This window comes from Oreochromis niloticus, linkage group LG7 (genome assembly GCF_001858045.2).
Source record: "Oreochromis niloticus isolate F11D_XX linkage group LG7, O_niloticus_UMD_NMBU, whole genome shotgun sequence".
NCBI classification, from domain to species: domain Eukaryota; kingdom Metazoa; phylum Chordata; class Actinopteri; order Cichliformes; family Cichlidae; genus Oreochromis; species Oreochromis niloticus.
This window is the reverse complement of record NC_031972.2, coordinates 9,140,582-9,161,322: the sequence shown is the minus strand read 5'-3', so window position 1 is coordinate 9,161,322 and position 20,741 is coordinate 9,140,582. Positions and strand designations below refer to the sequence as shown.

Sequence of the window (20,741 nt, the reverse complement as noted above, 5' to 3'; positions counted from 1 at the left end):
CAACCAATCAGAGAGCTCCTTACATCCCACGGTGTGGCTAATTTGAATAGCAGCAGGATTTTTAAAATGAAGTTGTTAATCCAACTGCTAATCCAACTGCTAATCCACATGTTAATCCCTGAGCGAACAGGAAAGGGAAATGGATTTTGAAATGCAGTTTATTAAAGTGGAATTCGAAAAAGGTTTTTGAAATGCAGTTTATTAAAGTGGAATTCGAAAATGTTTTTTGAAATGCAGTTTATTAAAGTGGAATTCGAAAATGTTTTTTGAAATGCAGTTTATTAAAGTGCAATTCGAAAATGTTTTTATTAAAGTGGAATTCGAAAAAGGTTTTTGAAATGCAGTTTATTAAAGTGCAATTCGAAAATGTTTTTATTAAAGTGGAATTCGAAAAAGGATTTTGAAATGCAGTTTATTAAAATTAAGCACAGAATTTTTTATTTCGACGCGCGTGGCTCTTGTGGTCCTCCATAGATTGAGTCATCAATCACTGCACTATAATCACAGACACATGATCAGCGTACTCCCACTTGCCAACTACAGTTTTGTCAAGATAATAAAAGGTTGAAGGTGGTCACTTTTTTGATTTATATGTGAATGTTAGAGGTTGTGTAATAAGCTCCTGTATATCTGCCTCACATACCTCCTGTGCCTCAGTGACTTGTACATATTTTATCGTAACACATAGTGTGCAGATGTTGATAATAAAGAATTGATGGTGCCATAAAAATGATTTGTGAGTGATTAAAAACTGTAAATTTTGTCCCGTCACATAAAAGACGTCAGCAACAATGCTCCGGTAGGCTGTGGGGTTTACATGATGCTCAGTTGGTACTAAGGGTACAAAACTGCAACTACTGCCCAAAACTTCCACCCTAAAAGTGAATCAGTCCCCGCAGACTTTCATGTTAGTATGTCCAACTTTAAAATTGAAGCTTCATAGCTGAAAAAAGGATTGGATCGCAGACAGTTTCAGTTTTTAAATTACTCATATTAAAGTTTAAAGTCAGTCATAATTGTGATCGAGAACTTATCATGGAGCACAGTATCCCTGTTTCCTTACGACAGACCTATGAAACTAATAAATGATGTCACAGTAGTGAAGGAGGACAGCTAGGGACAGCATGAGGTGGAGGCAGATGATCTGCTGTGGCAACCGCTAAAGGGAGCAGCTGGAAGACAAAGAAGACAGGGCTCCATCTTTTATATACAGTCTACATAAACATGCAAAACATTCATGACTGTCTTTGCTCTCTTGGGCTATCGTGAATGCTTTCTGAACACTGAATACTTAGTAGATCAGTGGAAACATGTTGATTGTGTACTGATCTTAGTCCCAGTGTTATCCATGTTTTAGAATGATGTATAGTTGGAAGCACTGGGAATGCAGGAGAATAGTGTTCTTACCTTGTCATTTCTAGCTTTTATATCATTTGGATAGAATTCTGGCTTTAACGTGCTTAGACGTGTTTAATCAAATAGTTCTTTCTTCAGGTTCTGATAAAAACAGAACCTTTTATCTTTTTTCAGGTAATTACATTCAGTTGTCAGGGTTTTTTTTTTTCTTGGTCTTTGAAGTTCTCAGCTAACTCCAAGTTTGCACCATTGATCTTCTAGACCAGGGGTCCCCAAACTTTTTCCAGTGAGGGCCACATAACTTTTTCCTTCTCTGATGGGGGGCCAGTGTCAGTTTGTAACAGAAAAAGTGTGACGATCGCAGGTTTGCCGAAATGTAAACATTTATTGTTTTCCAGAAAGCCACACATAACCAAATATTAATAACCCTTTCCAAGATCAAATAACCCTCTCTGGGTTCTTCACAGAAAAAAATTAACGTAGGAAATACTTAATAACACTATTTATGACATCAATAATAACCAAATAACCCTCTCTGGGTTCTTCACAGAAAAAAAGTCAGGAAATATATAATAACACTATTTATGACATCAATAATAACCAAATAACCCTCTCTGGGTCCTTCACAGAAAAAATTAACGTAGGAAATACTTAATAACACTATTTATGACATCAATAATAACCAAATAACCCTCTCTGGGTTCTTCACAGGAAGAAAGTTTCTGTTGTTTCACAATCTTACGCTTCAGTTGTCAGAGCAGAATCTTAAATGACACATATGAGCAGTCTCTCAAAGTTCTTGTGTTCTTTCCTTATAATCCAGTTTTGTAGGGGTAGCCTAGTAGACACCACTGTTTGCTCTCTCTCATCAACTTCCCTCTGAAAACCACAAAGCAAGCAGGGTGAGAAACCGAACTAAGTGATACAGCACCTACACAGCACAAAACATTCTCACAAGCTTTTTTCAGTGGTTGTGGAGATGGATTTTATCCCAGTAGATTTTATGATTATATTTGTTTATACTCAGAATAACTCATTTAAGTCACAAAAGTGAGCTTACCTTATGTATGTATGTTCATCAGTGTGAACTGTGGGCCTGCATCTGGCCGGTGAGAAGTTGAATGTCTGGTTCCATTCTAGTCACAGCCACTCTCAAACACTGATGCAGATGTTCATCTGTCAATCTTGATCTCATCGGAGATTTCATGAGTTTCATGCGTGAAAAGGTTTGCTCGCAGATATACGTGCTGCCAAAAAGTGTGGACATCTTCATTGCGTGTTTTTTTATGTTAGGGTACGTGTCATTTGGGAGGGCGGCATAGAAGTCAACGAGACTGTTGGGCTTGAATGCATCTTTCAGAACATCACAGTTCTGTAACTCGGCCAGCTCAAACTGATAAAAAGGCTGGGCTTCATCGATGTCGGCAACAAAGGGGTTTTGGAAAAGACGGATTTCTTTTGCATGAGCATGTAGTTGACGGAATCGCACACTGAATTCCGCCTTCAGCATTTCCAGTGCTTCCACACACTTTTCAGCTGGGAACGGGACCGCTGGGTTCTCTGCAGAAAGGTTTTGGGTAGCAGGGAGATGGGTGAAGTTGTGCTTTTTCACTTGTTCCAAAAGCAGCGCTAGTTTCAACTCAAATGCTTTTATGTGGGAATACATGTCGCAAATGAGTTTCCCCTGGCCTTGTAGCTGCAAGTTAAGGCCGTTCAGCATTTCCGTCACGTCTGTTAAAAATGCCAGGTGCCACTTCCATTCTGGGTCGATCAGCTCTGGGACCGTTTTGCCTTTTGAATGAAGAAATGCGTTAATTTCGGGTAGCAGCTCGTAAAAACGCCTCAAAACTCTGCCGCGGCTCAACCATCGGACCTCTGTGTAGTACAGCACATCTCCGTACGCAGATTCCAGTTCAGACAGGAATTGTTGGAACTGCCTGTGTTTAAGTCCATTTGCTCTAATGAAGTTTATGCATGACACCACAGCCTTCATGACAGAATCCCACTTCAACACTTTGCAGCAAAGCGCTTGCTGGTGAATTATGCAGTGGACTTGTAGAGGGGCGGTGAGACCCCGTTCTTCCATCTCCCGGTTCATGCGTCCTATTAGGCCCCGAGATGCGCCCACCATACAAGGAGCCCCGTCAGTCGTGATGCTAGCAAGCTTTGCCCAGTCCAGATCCAACTCTTTCATTGTTTGACATACTTTGTCAAAAATGTCCTCCCCCGTCGTAGTGCCTTTCAGACTTTGGAGGGCTGCCAGCTCCTCACACATCTCAAAGTTTGCGCTGACTCCACGAATAAAAATAAGAAGCTGCGCTGTGTCCTGTACGTCCGTGCTCTCATCCAGTGCTAATGAAAAAAAGTCAAATTCTTTCGTCTTTTGCTGCAGCTGGGCATATACATTACCCCCTATTTCTTCCACGCGTCTGGTGATTGTGCTTGCCGATAGACTCACAGCATTAAAGACATCTTTCTTATCGGGACACACCTCCTCCACGACAACATTCAAACATTTCTTGACAAACTCTCCCTCAGTGAAAGGTTTACCGTAGCTTGCTATCAGTTGAGCAACACGAAAGCTGGCCCGAACTGATGACTGGTTTAGCTGAGTTTGGCGTACAAATGCAGTCTGCTGAGCTAACAGTCCACTTTTTAGCTTTGAGATTTTGTCTGTTCGCATTTGGCCTTGCAAGCTATCATACTTGTCTTTGTGACGGCATTCATAATGTCTGCGCAGATTGTATTCTTTGAATACCGCCACCGTCTCTTGACAGATGAGACAAACAGCCTTTTCTTTGCATTGAACAAAAAAATAATCATGTGTCCACTGCAGGTTAAATACCCTGCATTCTGAATCAATTTTTCTCTTACCTAACCTTTTTGCCATTATTCCGTTCTTTGGGGTCACGTTCACGTTCTGGACAAAGTGAGGTCGTAGTAGCAAAAAAATTTTTTTAGTGTGTTTCACAATTCAAATCAAATGAGCTTTATTGAAATGAGGAAACATTTCCTGAGATTCAGCCGGGCAGGCCCACTACACCCCAGTGTTCTATGGGTGCATTAGTGTCGATTGCGTGGCCAGACTGAAAAAATAATAATGCATCTCTAATATTGTTCAGGGGGCCGGGTCAAATGTGGAGGCGGGCCGTATCCGGCCCGCGGGCCGTAGTTTGGGGACCACTGTTCTAGACTTTTGTTGTCTAAACACACATATAGTATTTACAGTGTAGTGGGTTTGGCTGCATTCTCTTTAAGCTACACTAAAACCCACACAGGCTTCTCTTTGAAAAGTGGAAGTTGTTGTTCTACTTGCTTGGAATCTCAGTCACAGGGGAAATGTTCGTGCGATTGGCCACATACTGTGTGTGTGTGTGTGTGCTGTGCGGGGTTGTTGTTCTGATGGTGTTTGTGTGCATGCTTTTCTTTTCTGTTTATGCACATGAGGGCAGTAATTGCTCCACTCTCCCAGATCTAGGCCAAACTTCCTGTTGCTGGAGTTGCACCCTTTTGATTGCACAGACCCTAATGATGTGCTGGGTGCACTGTACAAATGGCTCTCCCATGTACCAACTCTGTTACGGTGTAAGAACCAGGAATCTGATTATTTGGCATCATTTTTCTATTTTTAGTTTCCTTTACAGACAAACCTGCTGATGACACTGTCACCCCTACTTTATGAAAGTACCAGAAGGCCAGAAGACCTTTATAAAAGAAGTGAAGCTCATGGTAATATCAGAGTGTGTGGACCATCATGTCAGTACAGTGACAGCAACAGTCTAGTTCTTTTTAAAGCACCCACTGAGATGCCTAAACCAACAGCCAGTAAACATCCCATCCCGGGTTAGGCTGCTCTGTGACGGTTGTCTTTGTTATACTAGAGATTCTGGATTGGTTTGTTGGTCCAAATGGGAAACAAAAGACATTAAAGCCCTGAAACTGTGAGTGCTTCAGTGAGAGGGTGTGGTGGCTCTCTTGTGCTGTGGAGGGTATTTTGCTTGTGTGCTTTGGGTTCTCTTGTCCCCCCGAGAAGGAAACAACACCTTGTATTGGATTTTTCTTCAATGCCTCACCATCGGTTAGCTCTTTTAATGTGTTTTCCTTACAGGATAAAATTAGAATAGCTAGCAAATGTTCTTATAAAACATATTGAGCGTAGTTAGTTGGGGGAAAAACTGTTGCACCATCTTGTGTTCCAAAGTGGTATTACACGAACACACATCCTGGTCCTAGTTCAGCTTCATTTCTCTTCATCACTGTACACAGATGTTTTGGACAGAAATCGGAAGCACTTGTTTTGTCACATTATTTCGATCACTTTATTATGAAAGGTTTTAATTTGCTTTTACAAAACGGACCTTAGAATTTTCTGCAACTGAAATAGTTCATTTATTTTCCTCTCGATTTTTTGATAACAGCAGGCAAATGCATAGTGATTGATTGACCGAGATATACATAGTAAAGGCAGACAAGTGGTTTTTTTTTCTTCTTTATTAGAAAAAGTACTCTAAAAAAAAAGACCAGAAGACATAATGAGAAATACAAACTGTCCCCTTGATTAGAGCCTGGGTGCGCAGGGTTGGAATCATTGCCAACCCTGCGAAATCTCACAAGCATCGAAATAAGTCCACTGACTGAGAGAGAAAGAGGAAAACATATTTATACCGAAGCTGTTCAGAGGCCGAGGCTCAGCACTCAGCCTCAGCAGCCACATGGTATTTAAAGGCTCCTGGCAACAAATTCAACATCTGTTCAATCCTAAACTGCGTTTCTCAGGAGTGAACTGTTGACTACTTCCGCTATTGGACAAATATTACACAACATTCAGAACAGTAACTCGCATATGTGACACGATCGTGCTCAGGAGTTACAGTTAAGCTTCAAATGAGCGCCCTCAGTACGTCACATCAGTATGTATAGAGGCGCCGCATCTTTCAGAGATTCTGGCAAAACTGCTACAAATCAAAGTGTCCTGTATACAGTGTCTTCCAGTTTACACATACAGGTTCTTGTGGAACTCTTCGTTCACTGCGATCGTCTTGGTGGGAGTGTATTTCATGGAATTTGCGCCCCTGACCATCTGGGAGAAGGAGCAGCAGAGCAGGGTCCCGCCGAGCAGCAGCAGCACGGACGCCGCCCAGCCCACATAGATTGCCGCTCCGATCTCTCTCTTCTTGGAGGAAGGGATGTTGGGGTTGTTGAAGTCCAGTATGATGCGGTGGGCCATCCAGCAGAGCGGGACGAGCATGAAGAGTCCGCTGATGATGTAGATCACCCCCCCGGCGTGAACCACTCTCGACTTTATCGTCTCATCCCTGATGCAGTTGGTGCACTGCGCTCCGGCCACCGTGACCGCTAGGGCGACGATCCCCAGGACGCCGGAGATGACCGTCAGGGCGCGCGCCGTCTGATGATCCTGCGCGAGAGCCAGCATGGAGTCATGGACTTTGCACTGCATCTGGCCGGTACTCTGCACCACGCAGGACATCCACAGTCCCTCCCAGAGGGTCTGAGCCACCAGGATGTTGGAATCGATGAAGGCGCTCACCTTCCACATGGGCAGCCCGCAGGCGACCATCGCCAGCAGAGAGCCCGTGACGCACAGCGCCAAGCCCAGGACCTCCAAGCAAGCAGTGAGCATGGCTTCTTGCAGCTCTTTTGATGTTTTTTTATGTGGGAGGAGAAGCGACGGAGTCTTCTGGTTGCTGTCTGCTCTCTACTGTCCTGTCCTGACGCCTTGTACAGTGTGCGCTCTCAGGCTGCTCTTTTATCACACTGCTGCTCAGCCTCCTGCAAAACAGAAGCCACAAACTTTGAGCCAATCAGCTACGAATGCATCTTTGTCTCAGCCAATTACAAGCGTGCATCAGCAGGCACGCTCCTGTGTGCAGCGAACCGGAGTTCAGTCTGTGGGATGGCTTAAACACTAGAAACCACATATTGATACAAATATGCAAATATCTTAATTCTTCACGAATGACTTGTACGATAATTAACTTGTGTTAATTGAAAAAGGAAGGTCTGAATTTGAATCTTAATTAGTCAGATTAAAGTTTGGATTGAGCAGTTTAAAATTTTGAAATCTGTTGATTCTCTCAAAGTGAACCAAACCTGCCAGTTAAATGACTGAAATGCTTACCCCGATTCCATTTTTGTCTTTCCTCAAACGCCCTCACTGAAGTCAAGATTTTAAAACTGACAGTTCCCACCCCATACTTTGACTTGAGTGCCATTACATAAAGACAGATGCCTTCAATAGTCAGAGATGCCTTTATATATTTATGCACCTCACTGCGATTTATATTTTAATTGCATTATATTGGCCTCACCAATAAAAACCTTTCGCTTTGCATAGGACTGACCTTCATACACTCACCACTTTATTAGATACAGATGCTACTAATACAAATATCTAATTCCCCATGGTAGTGAGTTAATGCATTTAGTCATGTAGACACAGTGAAAACAACTGGCTGAAGTTCAAAGCGAGCGTCAGAGAAAGTCCTTGCCTCTGACTGGCTAACCCTGCTTTAAACATGGATATACTCAAACTTTTTAGCAGTCACATGTGGTCTTAAAAATGATCCCTGAGTTTGCTGTACATTGGACTAAGTATCTTTGTAAATACATCATTCTTCCTACTCTACAAAGATCTTTTTACTTCTAAAATATGAAGCCCAGAATCAAAGCAGAGACCGTTATGTGAAATGTTTGAATGAGGTCACACCCAGAGTTGATTCTATCAGCTTCTTAATGGGAAAACAGAAGTTAACATAGCCTGTGTATGTGTGTGTGTGTGTGTGTGTGTGTGTGTGTGTGTGTGTGTGTGTGTGTGTGTGTGTGTGTTTGTGTTTACTGCAGAGAAAATGATGCATGCTGATAGAAGCTGGACCACACCTATAGTAATTACTCTACCACCAGTGGGGTCCCAGAACATCAGTGTTTTAGGTTTTAGTTATAAACCTACTCGATGTCCCACTGTAGACAGAGGGGGAGCAGCGCTATTAGGGAGTGGAGTAAGAAGGGCTGATTCACATATTTGTATGCCACACAGTAAATAAACACAAATGGGGTGGAGGTAGAAAAGAGGCATTGTAATAAAGACCTTCTACAAATCTCCAAACCACTAAAATAGAAAATAGTGACTAACATGATGTAGGGATTACTGAGCTTCGTTGAATCAGATTGGACAGTTAATGTCTTAACATACATCAGGGGCTTGGGTTGAGATTGAGTTTAGTTTTAGCCATGTGTTAAGTGGGCAAACTGTCTGATACATTTTGGCTGTGGATTTTTTTTTCAAGTGAAATGTTCTATAACGAGAAATGAACCAAACACTATTCCTAACCTTAATAGGTCACCTGGCAGAGGTTAGGCAGTTTCCAGATTCCAGCAGTTAAATCTTTTTTGTCTCTACCAGCTGTAGTACCGTTACAGACGGGCTCAACCAGAACAGGAGTAAATCTGATCTAAACTGAGGTAGATTAATGCGTGGGCAAGATGAAAACAGTCAAACAGAAAATGTTTGCTGTTACTGAAAACGTGATGGCCAATTCATGATCACGTTTTCAGATTAAGGGCAGAGGTAGCAGGTGCTGGTCCAGGTTGGACGTCAGCATGCTGACAAATGACCCTTCTCAGGAAAAACATAATCAGCTCTCAGCCTGGAAAACTCATTACTACAAGAGCTGTTTTCTCTCTCACACACACATACACACACACATGCATATAAAGGAGAAGAGTCATGATGTCACGTAGTAGGTGAGTGGGTCATGTAAATTGGGTTCCTGTTGGCTCAACAACACGATAGCAACCGCTGCTCTAATCAAAACTCTGACTGCTGTCACTGCCAGCAGAAAGAATAGTTATTGAAAAAACTGTGTGTGTGTGTGTTTGTCTACATAATGTGTGTAAAATGCACGTGTGTCCTCAGAATTCCAGATGCTTCCTCCTTTTTTTCTGTGTTTACAGCCACACAGAAATGCTTCCAGCAAGCATAATTCCTGATGAACAAACACTGAGGTCTACTTTCGGTGAGTAAAATCACATTTTGTGAAGATTAGTCCAACATAAGAAATATAAATAAGACCAAAGATGCCAGGAGACACTGAGGCGACTTAATTGGACTCTGATGATCACAACTCAGGTTACCTGACTGTATTTTTCTGCACTCCTCTTCTTTCTGCACTATTGAATTCAGCTTAGCATAGCTAAGTATAGCGCTGCATATTTCCACTTCCTTTCACTGCACTGGACTCAGCTCAACCTAGTTTCAGCCCCAGCTCCACTCTAATTCACATTACTCCCACTTTTCACTCCACAGAATTCCAGATCTTTCCTCTAGGTCACAACTTGTCTCTGTGTAAAGCATGAGGTGGTTTGTGGTTTTGTGGAGTCCACTGTGAACATTTTCTTACTGCTCTTTTATTTTGTCTTTTTTCTGTTGCTGGATTTGATTTGTCTTTATTTGATTTGTCTTTAAGGTATTTACACTTTGGCTGGAAAGCATGTTGGGTTCACTCCTGTCATTTTAACTGTGCTATAAATTTAACTGACTTGACCTAACTAACTATACTTACTTCACTTGCTCCTCACTTTGGTCAGCTCAGCTCAGCTTCAAAGTCAATTTTGAATTCAACTCTTATTCAACTGTGCGCTGGGCACTGTGTATTTTGCTAATTTTATTTAACACACCTTATCTTAACTTTGGTTTACATGACTTTAATCCATAGATCCCAGCTGAACTCATTTCCAGGTCTGAATCACTTTACTTCACTGAACTTGACTCATTTCTAACGACAGCTCCAATTCATTTCACTTCACAGGGTGTGTGGAGGCTTGTCTGGAATATAATTACTTGAGCTTGAAAAATTTAGAATGAATATCTTTATGAGGAGGCATCTTTTTGGGCTTTGTTGTGACTACTTGTATGCTTTGTCCTGGCAGTATTTTGCTGTGACGTGCTAGAAGCACTAGTACTGTCAGGATGTCCTGTCTGTTATCACTTCCCTTTGTTGCTCATTGTTCTCTGAACCATTGTGGGGACTCTCCTCTTTTTCTCTTTAACTCTTTTATAATCCACAATCAAATGTCAGCTGCTGTGAGTTTTTGGCACTTTTAGAGGTGTAAGACTTTGGCACATTGTTGTGGTAACTTCACTATTGTCCTGGTGCCAATGTTTGCCATGTGAGCCAGCAGTTTGGTGTCTTCACTGTTGGTATTCCTGTGTGTGTGTGTGTCTGTGTTTTTGTTTTGGGCATAATTCAGCTCAAAATATAAACACGAACTGTCCAAATTTGCCCTGTCTAACAACAGTTTAAAAAAAACCCTGCAAACCTTCCGGGATCCTGATCCAGATCCGGATCTAAACCGGTTGGTTGTTTGGCCTACTCCAAACAACCAACCAATCAAGCCAAATAAAATAACTTCCTTGGCAGAGGTAATTAAAGACATTTGAGTGTAAAACAGCAAATTCATGAGAGTTAAAATTCTAGTGTTCGGCCATATTAAAGTAAAGTGTTGGTGCTTTGGCGTTGCGTTCCTCATAAGTAACTCCAGTGAGTGTTAGAGGTGGGCAAATACATATATTGATAGTATCGATAACAACACTAGTATTGGTATTGGATCGATACTAGTGCTAGTGCGGGAGGATCGATACTTTGTTTCTATTATCTATGTTTACTGAATTGTGTGGAATTAAAAATAATATACCTCAAACATCCATAATGAAAAATATCTGAATCTTTTTGTGTTGACTGTCAGGTCTATTTTATTTATAGCTTATAGCTCATACCCATTCACATTTCAGGTCTCCAAAAAACCCAGTTTCCATGAAAGGCTGAAAGATGTGCTTTTATTGTGTTAACTCATTATTGCAGAATCACAGTGATTTAGTAACAATTAAAACGTGTTCAGAACTTACGATGATTCATGCCATAAATCATGATACACTGCTTTCCCCCAAATCAGCAGTATCGCACACCACTAATGACTGCTACAGTGCAATATTATGGGTGTAACATCTCAGAGTCTCCACTCCGTTACATATTCCATATGTATGGGGAATGACCCCCCAAACCCCACCATGGAATGACGTCAGTGACCTTTGAGGTCATTGCATGGTGCACCTTCATTAATTTTGTCTTAGGTTATAGTTGTTTATGGCCAAAGAATCCTTGCACTCTGCATTTTTATTTTTACATTTAGATGGTCTTGGTTAGAGCAGTGACGATCAGCCTCTGGACCAATTTTTTCAGGCCAGTCTCTGTTGATTGTAATCAAGTTAATTAATCCAATCTAATTTTTAATAATTGTCAACCTCCAGGAAAAAACTGACTCAAACCCTGCTTCTGTTTGATTTCTAGCTTTAAACTCATCGGGGACTCTCCATGGAACACTGATGGCATCCGCATACCCACCTCCAGACTCTCGGGAATACAACTCCCATTTTGTTCTTCAGATTCCTCGCTCTTTATAGCTTGGGTCAGCTGCTTAATGTCTGGGAGGATAAAAAACTTAAAAGGCATTTTTAGGGAACTAGTCCACAGGTTCCTTCCCATTCAGGGAGTCTAGCTCTCAGCTTACGATCCCCACAAAGCCACCACACATCAGCTCTTCCAGTAATATGGCTAACAAACTAATCATTGAGGTAAGAGTCCTTGGCTTGTGTTATGTCATGGGTGACATTGCACCAGCTTCAGTCACGCAGGTCCTGACCTTGCCCATTCCTATAAAAACAGATATAATTTCCATGGTATGTTTTGGAGGGGTTATGGTTTTACAGGTGGGTACAAACAATGCAAACAAGTCTCACACAGGGGCACTGAAGTGCAAGCAAACAACCAGAGAATACATGCTAAACTAGCTGGATGTCAGCTGAAATGGTGATGTGGCCAGGATTGGCCTAGCAAGTGCACACGCCACAACTAGAAACATTAGCTCGGTAGGCAGTCCAAAACACACAATCTAACATTACTTTTGTCAGTGTAACCTGTCTCTATTTCTAATACGTTTATTATGTTTATGGTCTTTACTCCTGTGAGGTTTGTGGTATGTGTTGCAGTGTAAACCGGTATGTAGATCCAGGATCTGTGTCAGTGATTAGTATTTTAAACACTTCAAATGGGTTGGTGCCTGACGCCCAAATGCCTAATGCATCCAACCCTCTGTCCCCTATTTCAGCATTTTTCAAAGATCTTATGACCCTATGTTCTTGGCCCACTTTCTTTACAATGGTGAGGTGACTCTTTATTTTGTGTTTTAGCATGTATCCCCAATCATGACCTCTATTAGCTGCTACAAAACCCCATGCATTACATTTGCCCGTTGTTTGACTTGTGCTGATGTCTACATAATTTAGTTCTGTGTCCCCCTTTTCTCCCACACTGTTATCAGACCTAATGTTACAGTCAGTAGCAACACTAAGACCCTCATTTCTTTATCCATGCTTATTTCCTACCTAATCAGGATGATCGCTGTGGAGAATCTTTACTGATGTTGAGTTGTTTGCCCTCTATTGGATTAGCTATGCTAGACTTTTGTTTCTGTAATTTCATCACATTTTTTATTTCACAATTTTTATATATTATAAGCACAAAAGAGCACCTTTACTCTCACTTCCCCCCATCTAGTCTTGCTTCCCACCTCATTTGGTGGTCATCATTCCTCCTGCCCTTTTTCCTTTCAGTACAGTCCCGTGTCCAGTGTCGGCCCCTGCCACAGTTGTAGCAGTTTCTACCTCTAACCTTGCTTTGTCTTGGCCTTCCCCTGCTTCTTCCTCTCCTCTGATTTCCCTGTTTAACATCCAAAAATGGAATGGGAGAGATGAATCTGTTGGCTTGGCAAAGGGTTTTGTATTGTTACATAGCGTGTACTGAGAGGTGGTGGCTGTGTCCACTGCGGGCAGCTTACTGATAGTAGTAGAGATTTTTGTGGTAGAAATAGATGCAATGGGGCAGTTGGTGATTGTCCTCCGCTACAGCACGGGGAAGGATGAGGCCTTGGGCCTACAGGGGGCTTGTGTAATCATCCTCTTGCTTCCCAATGGCTTGGGTGACTGGAGGATACAGTGTGGGTTGAGATTTTTGCGTGGGCTCTGGTAGGGTCGTATCTCCTCCAGCCTCAGATTGTTTTTTGCCCTCAATTTTAGTTTGCTTAAGTTTTCAGCTTCTTCTAACCACGCAATCATGTGTGCATGTCCAATTTTCTCTAATTTGCTCTTACTTTTGCTGCTTTATATTTCCCACTAACTGTTTACATTTTTCAGCATCTAGCTTCCTCTCAAATCCGAATTCCTTTTTGCCGTTAGGGAAAAAGCACAACTGCTCTCGGGTCTCTATGACACATTAATTCTGTGTCATCCGGCGTGGAGTACATCCAGTTCCGGTTTACTACAATTACTGCAATTATTGCAATTACAACACATCAGTTTCCCCCTCCTTTTTTTGCCTGTCCTGTCCGGCAGTGTAGCTATCAGAATTGTTGTTTGAAGGCCAAAAAATGCCCAACAAATATGATGGTGATATTATATTAGTCAAATTGTGTGTATGAGCATACTTGTGTTCATAAGGTTTAAGTTTCTAATAGTGTGTGTAGGGAACTACAGCCCTGCCCCCAGGACACGAAGTAGGCATGGAGGAGAACTGGGCTGCAGACATCCAGAGGCCCCCCCAGAGCACGAGAGCCCCAGGAGGACCACCGCTTATCCTGTTTTATTTTATTGTTTCTTTTACCTTAGCTCAGTATATCTTTACTTTATCTATAGATAAAGTTTGCACCACCAGGATTCACAGGACAGCCACAGTGGAGACACTGACACTCGATTTCCAACCTTCTCTAGCTTTTATTAGAATATTCTTATTATACTATTTTAATGTGTACAACTCAGCGATCCTGGATCGCCATTTATTTAAATGGTCCCTGACCATAATGCCTAGGGTCCAGGTGTTTTGTTTTTTTAAAATGAGAATCGCTTTACTTATTTTGATAAATAGACTTCAGTGAACAGGATTTACAAAGGGGTTATATATAAAATAAAGAAATTGCTTGTTTTGCAAGTAGCTTAATGACTGGATTATTTTATCTACATAATAAGCAATCCAGTCCTTTCTACTTAAAATATCTTTAAAGAACTAGTGCTATCGTTAATTTCTCCTTCCCTCTTGGGCAGGTCCCTCTTAAAAAAACATTTTCAATGTCAATTGGCTGAAATTACTAATGCTGTTGCTCTTGTGATAAACTACTCCACATATGACCCAAGGGAGTACAGCTTCCATAATAATGACTTTAATTAGTTTAGTCACAGATTTAACAAGCTGGTGACTCACACTGGAGGAAATCCCAGCACTGGAAAGTCACCAACCTGCCCTGATAAGACACAGATGTTCTGCACTACTGGGTTTATCATGACTTCTGAATCTTTTCATCCTCTGGTTCTACTTGTTTTAACAAAAGGTGGATATGACACATTCATTTAGCTCACAGCACACTCATCCTGTACGAATTCAGCTCTGTACATCTGTATTCTCATTATGACACCACCACACACTACAAATACCATAACAAGGCTGCAGCCACGGATGGTTTTATTGTTTTCTTCAGCTTCTTTATGTTTTCATAGCAGAAAATTGTTTGAAATCTGCTCATAATTTTCATACCCCAAGATGCTGTATTTTTTTTTACTAAACCAGCAGTACAAAGTCGAAAGATTTTATTATAAATATAACAGTATAGAATAAGAATATTCAAGAAAATTATTATGAATGTTTCCATGACGTAATTAATTTGTTTTCATTGAGTTTTCACAGACTATTCTGGTTGCAAAACAGTCTGTTTATATATTTTTATTGTCATGAACTGTGTGTGGAGCAGGCAGAATTGGACCCAAATGCAGACTCGCAGACAGGACTTGAACTCAAGACACAGCTTTTATTGCTGGGATGTCATAGAAATACAAAACTAACCTAAACTGGCAATACCGAAATCTAAACTAACACACAGAAACACACAGCCATGAATGAGGGCGATCACAATGCAGGACAGAGGGAGATGGAGAGATAAATACACACGAGGCAAACGAGGGGACAAACCACTGGAGGGAACACAGCTGAACATGATCTAGCTAACGAGACAGGGGGAAATAACACTGAAATACACTGGACATGGAACACAAGACTGTCAAAATTAAACAAGAAACACCGAGGCGCAGACCTAAGACTCACGGGCAAGACACCACACCAGGGATAAACAGGGAGGCAAACAGGGGTACGAGAGAAAGGGACCGAGAGGGGACACCAGAGAGAGGGAGAGAGACATGACAGGCTGGGGAGACATGAAATGAACACAAGTAGGGGGAACATGGGGACAGAACAGAGAAACAAGACACAAGCCCACACACACGCACATAAACACAAACACACACAGAGGGACACAGAGGACGGTGGAGAACCTAAATGGACAAGGAACCAAACAGGGAACTTAAGAACCTCCAAACAGAACAAACTAAAGACTACTAATACGCCTAAGACACCAAAACACACAAAACTCAAAACACTGGTTCAAATGACACAGAACCATATAACTTTTATTTTATTTGGTAAATCCAACTGAGATTTTAGATTTCATAATTAAGGGTCACCTAGCCAGAATGGTGGTATTAAAAAATTAATTAAACAAACCAAGAAAATACATCAGTACGCGCCTTAAGTACGTTAAGTATTAAATTTGGCCTGAACACTTTTAGTCCAAACATGGACCCAAGTCAAACAGCAAAGTAGCACGTTTGGAGACACTTTAAGCTGGCTCCAACAGGAAACATGTTTTCAGCCAGCCAGGTACTCTTTCACAGCATTTGTACTGTTTGTTTCCTTTGGAGCATTTATAATTAAATTATCGGACTCACTAAAAATATTTCTGTTTTTAGTCTGTGAACTGTGAGTCAGTTCTAGTATTTTATTAGTGAATTACTCTGCAATATTATGTTTGACTCTGCATTTTGGCTCTTTTGGCTCCAAAACCCCGACATAATATTTTCAATTTTTACAATATTGAAAAGTTACTGCCCCAAGTGCAGGAGTTTAACTATCTTGGGGTCTTGTTCAAGACTGAGGGGAGAGAGGAGCGAGGGATCGACAGACGGATTGGTGCTGTGGCTGCATGTTGATGCAGACGCTGTACCGGTCCATCATGGTGAAGAGAGAGCTGAGTGTAAAAGTTAAGCTCTTGATTTACAAGCTGATCTACGTCCCTATCCTCAACTATGGTCACGAGCTGTGGGTAGTGACCAAAAGAAGGAGATTGTAGAAACAAGTGGCAGAAATGAGCTTTTTTTTTCCAAAGGGTGGCTGGCTTTTCCCTCAGATATAGGGTGATGAGTTTGGCCATCCGGGAGGGGCTCAGAGTAGAGCCGCTGCTCTTCCACATCAAAAGGAGTCAGTTGAGGTAGTTCAGGCATCTGACCAGGATGCCTCCTGGGTGAGGTGTTCCGGGCATGTCCCACTGGGAGGAGGCCCCAAGGCAGACCCAGGACACGCTGGAGAGATTCTATCTCACAGCTGGCCTGGCAGGCAGGTGGCTGGGACAGGGAGGTCTGGGCTTCTCTGCTTAGGCTGCTGCCTCATGACATGTTCCTTCATGTCAGGGACAGGGACAAATATTGTTGGAGTGGCAAGATAATGGGGCGTGGGAAAAATACTGCATAGTCACAATATTTCCAGTGGGAATTATGTATTAATAGATGGACACCAAATATTCTTCTTCTCTTGGCTCTTGACGGAGGCGGTTGCACTTTCTCCTTCTCCCTCTTCCTCTCCCTTATCTTTCCTGCTTGGCTTCTCATGTCTTTTGTATAGTCTTGCTTATTCTCTAACCCTAAGAGAGTCTCCCAGACTTGTTCTCTAAAAACCTAAAGAAGAATTATGGATTTGATCAACTGGTCCCTTAACGGAACTGACACCCTGCGGAGGTGTTTGCTGCCTGATACTAGATGGTTGGTTGCATCGTGTGTCTGGCGACACTCTCGATGGAGGACATTGAATGACATCTACCAATTCGGAACCACGATAACAGAGTTCTGGCTGATGGGAGCTGGCTCAGACCTGGCTTATCGAAGAGCAAGAAGCGGCTACAGCTGTTCAAAATCCCACAAGGCTGGCCGACATGATAGACGATGGGCAGGGCTGTGAGTACTCAGACTGTGTTTTATGTGAACGCGATATGGATACGATCTTGGAGAAGCTCATGGCTCTGCAATATGGATAAGATCTTGAAGAAGAACAACGGGAATTGAGAGACCTGGTGACCAGTAACGGACATTAGACCTACTGTAAAATTGGAAGCAGTTTGTTCGCACTAACCAAAACAACTACCATTTTCATCTCACGCAGCCCCCCTGGTGCCAGCTGGATGCTCAAGGCAAAAGCTGGCGGGAATAAGAAATTCTCCCTTAGATAATAAGACTGTTGTGACTTTCTTCTCCCTCATTCAACGCCACCCGCGTTGATCGAAGATTGTTGACTTTTGCTTAACCAGGTGAAGGGACACTTTCTCTTGGTTGAGCACAGAACTCACACGCACACATACGCATGTACACTGACACATACCTACCCCCCACCCCCTTCACACAAGGAAAAATTAGGACAGCAACATCCTGCTGGTTTTTTTTCACATTTTGTGGCCTATTGCAACATGACTAAATGGTTGCCCAGAGATTTTTGACAATATATTACAATAATATTGTATCATAAGTGAAGTATTGTGATAACGTTGTGTTGTGGGTTGTCTGGTGATTTCCACCTCTAGAGTGTGAGGCCTCAACTTTATGTTTAAAAAATTAAGTCAGTTGTCAGTATTAATCTCTTCTTTTGACCCTTCCACAATCAAATGTGTAGGAGGAAGCCACAGCAAAAGGAGGTCACGGTGGATGGATGGGTCTCTCTTTTTTTCTGTCCTGAGTGAGACTCAGCTTAGTTCGTTGAGCATTTACAAACTTTAAGAAATTTTTACTCTTTTAACAATGAAAACAAAGAAGCTTTGAACAATTGTAATACTCATTTTATGCAAAAAGTGTTATTTGCACAGTTTTTCCATTTTCTGCTAACAGTCTGTTCTTTTAACCACAAATACACAGAACATTTTGTACATTTAAAAAATTTCCCTTACTCTACCATCTCTTATAACTTACTTTTTATTTTTATATTCTTTATTTTTGTGTAAAATTGCATGCTCTATCTGCCTGTTAATTTGCTGCTGGAACACCTTAATTTCTCCAATGAGGGATAATAAAGGACTTTTCTGTTCTATTTGATTCTATTCTTCCCTATGTGGACCGTGAATCTTATGGAAGTGGCTTCAGATGTTTCTGTGAGCTGTGCCCCTTCAGCTGTATCTGCCAAGATTTGTTTTGATTTCCGGAGCCTTTATCTATCTCATCAGGTCATTTCCTATGTGTAACAGCACCATTTCCTGTCTCTGTGGAGCACCATGAGCGATTACAGAAAAAACAAACCATTTCTCCCATTTTCATCTTTGTTTCTCTTTCTATTCATTCTCTTTTCTCCTACTTCTGTGTCTCTCTGCATCTTGTCCTCAGGTTTTCATTCATATCTAATCTTGAAAGATTAAACATTGGTGTGACAAATTAAAAATTAGTCTGCTACTGTTATTATCAGTGGTTAATCATGGTATTTTGACCCACATAGTTCCTTTAGAGTGAGCAAGAAACAAAGCTAATTTCTGTATGAGCCCCAACATGCTGACCGTAAATCTTAATAAAAAAATGTTCTTGGTATTCCTGCGTCATTTACAAGGAACAAATAAAACTGTTTGCTTCTTGTGGCTATCTCTCCCCTACTCTCTACTGATACCATTGTCCACCTGCCAGAGAGAGGGGAAAATACTTGTTCAGAACAATAAGTACTTCCTCCCGCAAAGCGGTGCGCTCAGCAGCATCAGAGGAATCAACAGAAAACATGTGTGATCAGCCATTGTACTGAGCTATGCTCCAGCCTTCCTGCATTAGCCTGTTTCCTAAAGTCACCGTGTGACCTTGGACTGTACTTCCGTCTGTAAGGAGGAAACACGTATATGTGCTCATATGCTCAGAAAGCTACATATCTACAGTACATATATGTTCCACCAGCACAAAAAAGAAAAGGGAAAAAAACAAAATGAACTTTGGTCATAACTTATATATAAATGTTCCGTCAGGGAAAAACATTATTTGAACACCTGCTGATTTTGTAATCAGTCTATAATTTCAGTAGTAGGTTTATCTGAACAGTGAAAGACAGAACAAATTCATTTGCATTTTCATGAATGAAATAAGTATTTGATTTGCAAAATGTGCTTTAGTACTTGGTGGCAAGCCCTTTGTTGGCAATCACAGATGTGTCTTGTAGTTGACCACAAGTTTTGCACACATTGCACACACTTCTGTGTGGAGGGAGCTGAGAGTTCAAGTTGCCAAACATCAACCATGAAACACTAATGAGTTGGAGAGGATCTGCAAAGAGGTGTGGGACAAAATCCCCCCTGAGATGCTCATGAAAATGCATTTATCTGGATTTTTTGTTATTGTTTTTTTAATTATTTTTCTCTCAGTAAGTATAGCTGTGACACCTGACAGTCACTTTAGGCAGCACCCTATAAGCCATGCGAGCAGTTCAGCAGTGCTTTTTTGGAACTGATTCAATTAATATAATAAAATCAATGTAAATAACTGCCATATAGAACAACAGCATACTCATTCCACTTAGCATTTTATATGAAAATGCCATTAAAATATAATTAAATGAATGTGTTAAACAAAAAAAATGAATTTAATATAAAATGTATTTAAATTTCACTAAACATTAATACAGTTTCTGTGTTCAGTAGCAAACTTATCAGAGATCTTAGTGGGGGCTGGGCTCTGTAATTGTGTTTTCACGGTATTTTCTTCAAACAGGGATTAAATCACTGAGCTCTAGGTTATTATGTTGCATCTCTGACCTTAAGGTCAAAATGGTAATCCCCAGTCATTTAAATAATATTCAGACACACCTGGCACAGTAGATGATGAAGAAATGAAGTTAAAGAAAGTATAAAGTTAAACATATATTTTCACTACAGTGGTAGTCATTTTTCACTTAACTGAAATTCCCAGTATTTCATTAAAAAAATAACCCCACAATAAATTACTCCACACTTGGATTTTTTTGTTAGCTTTGTCTCCAGCTGGTCAACCTTGCAGTGATAGGTTTGACCCTTTGAAAGCCTAAATCCCTGGGCTGGGAGCCACCGCATTTAGGAGGCATAGGTTTGTATTTTGTTCATACCTGTTCAATATGCACATTCACACTCCTCCAAGTGAAAGATGCAAAGTAACCTGATATCACACTGACTCACCA

The 20,741-nt window shown here is 41.3% G+C and overlaps 2 protein-coding genes and 1 long non-coding RNA gene across 3 annotated transcripts; 1 reads left to right on the top strand and 2 right to left on the bottom strand.

Moving 5' to 3' along the window:
* Nucleotides 1-1,936: 1,936 nt before the first annotated feature.
* Nucleotides 1,937-4,543, bottom strand: LOC106096577 (general transcription factor II-I repeat domain-containing protein 2-like). Its single transcript, XM_019360760.2, has 2 exons — nt 2,417-4,543; nt 1,937-2,235 (listed from the first exon to the last, which is right to left on the bottom strand). The coding sequence occupies exon 1, from the start codon at nt 4,244-4,246 to the stop codon at nt 2,435-2,437; it is 1,812 nt and encodes a 603-aa protein (XP_019216305.1). The 5' UTR covers nt 4,247-4,543; the 3' UTR covers nt 1,937-2,235; nt 2,417-2,434.
* A 1,286-nt stretch (nt 4,544-5,829) lies between these two features.
* Nucleotides 5,830-7,134, bottom strand: cldn5b (claudin 5b). The gene has a single exon (XM_003439478.5). The coding sequence runs from the start codon at nt 6,995-6,997 to the stop codon at nt 6,350-6,352; it is 648 nt and encodes a 215-aa protein (XP_003439526.1). The 5' UTR covers nt 6,998-7,134; the 3' UTR covers nt 5,830-6,349.
* A 2,111-nt stretch (nt 7,135-9,245) lies between these two features.
* On the top strand, nt 9,246-18,998 carry LOC112847517 (uncharacterized). Its single transcript, XR_003221091.1, has 2 exons — nt 9,246-9,389; nt 11,721-18,998. It is a non-coding gene; the product is annotated as an uncharacterized LOC112847517 (long non-coding RNA).
* The last annotated feature ends 1,743 nt before the right edge of the window (nt 18,999-20,741 follow it).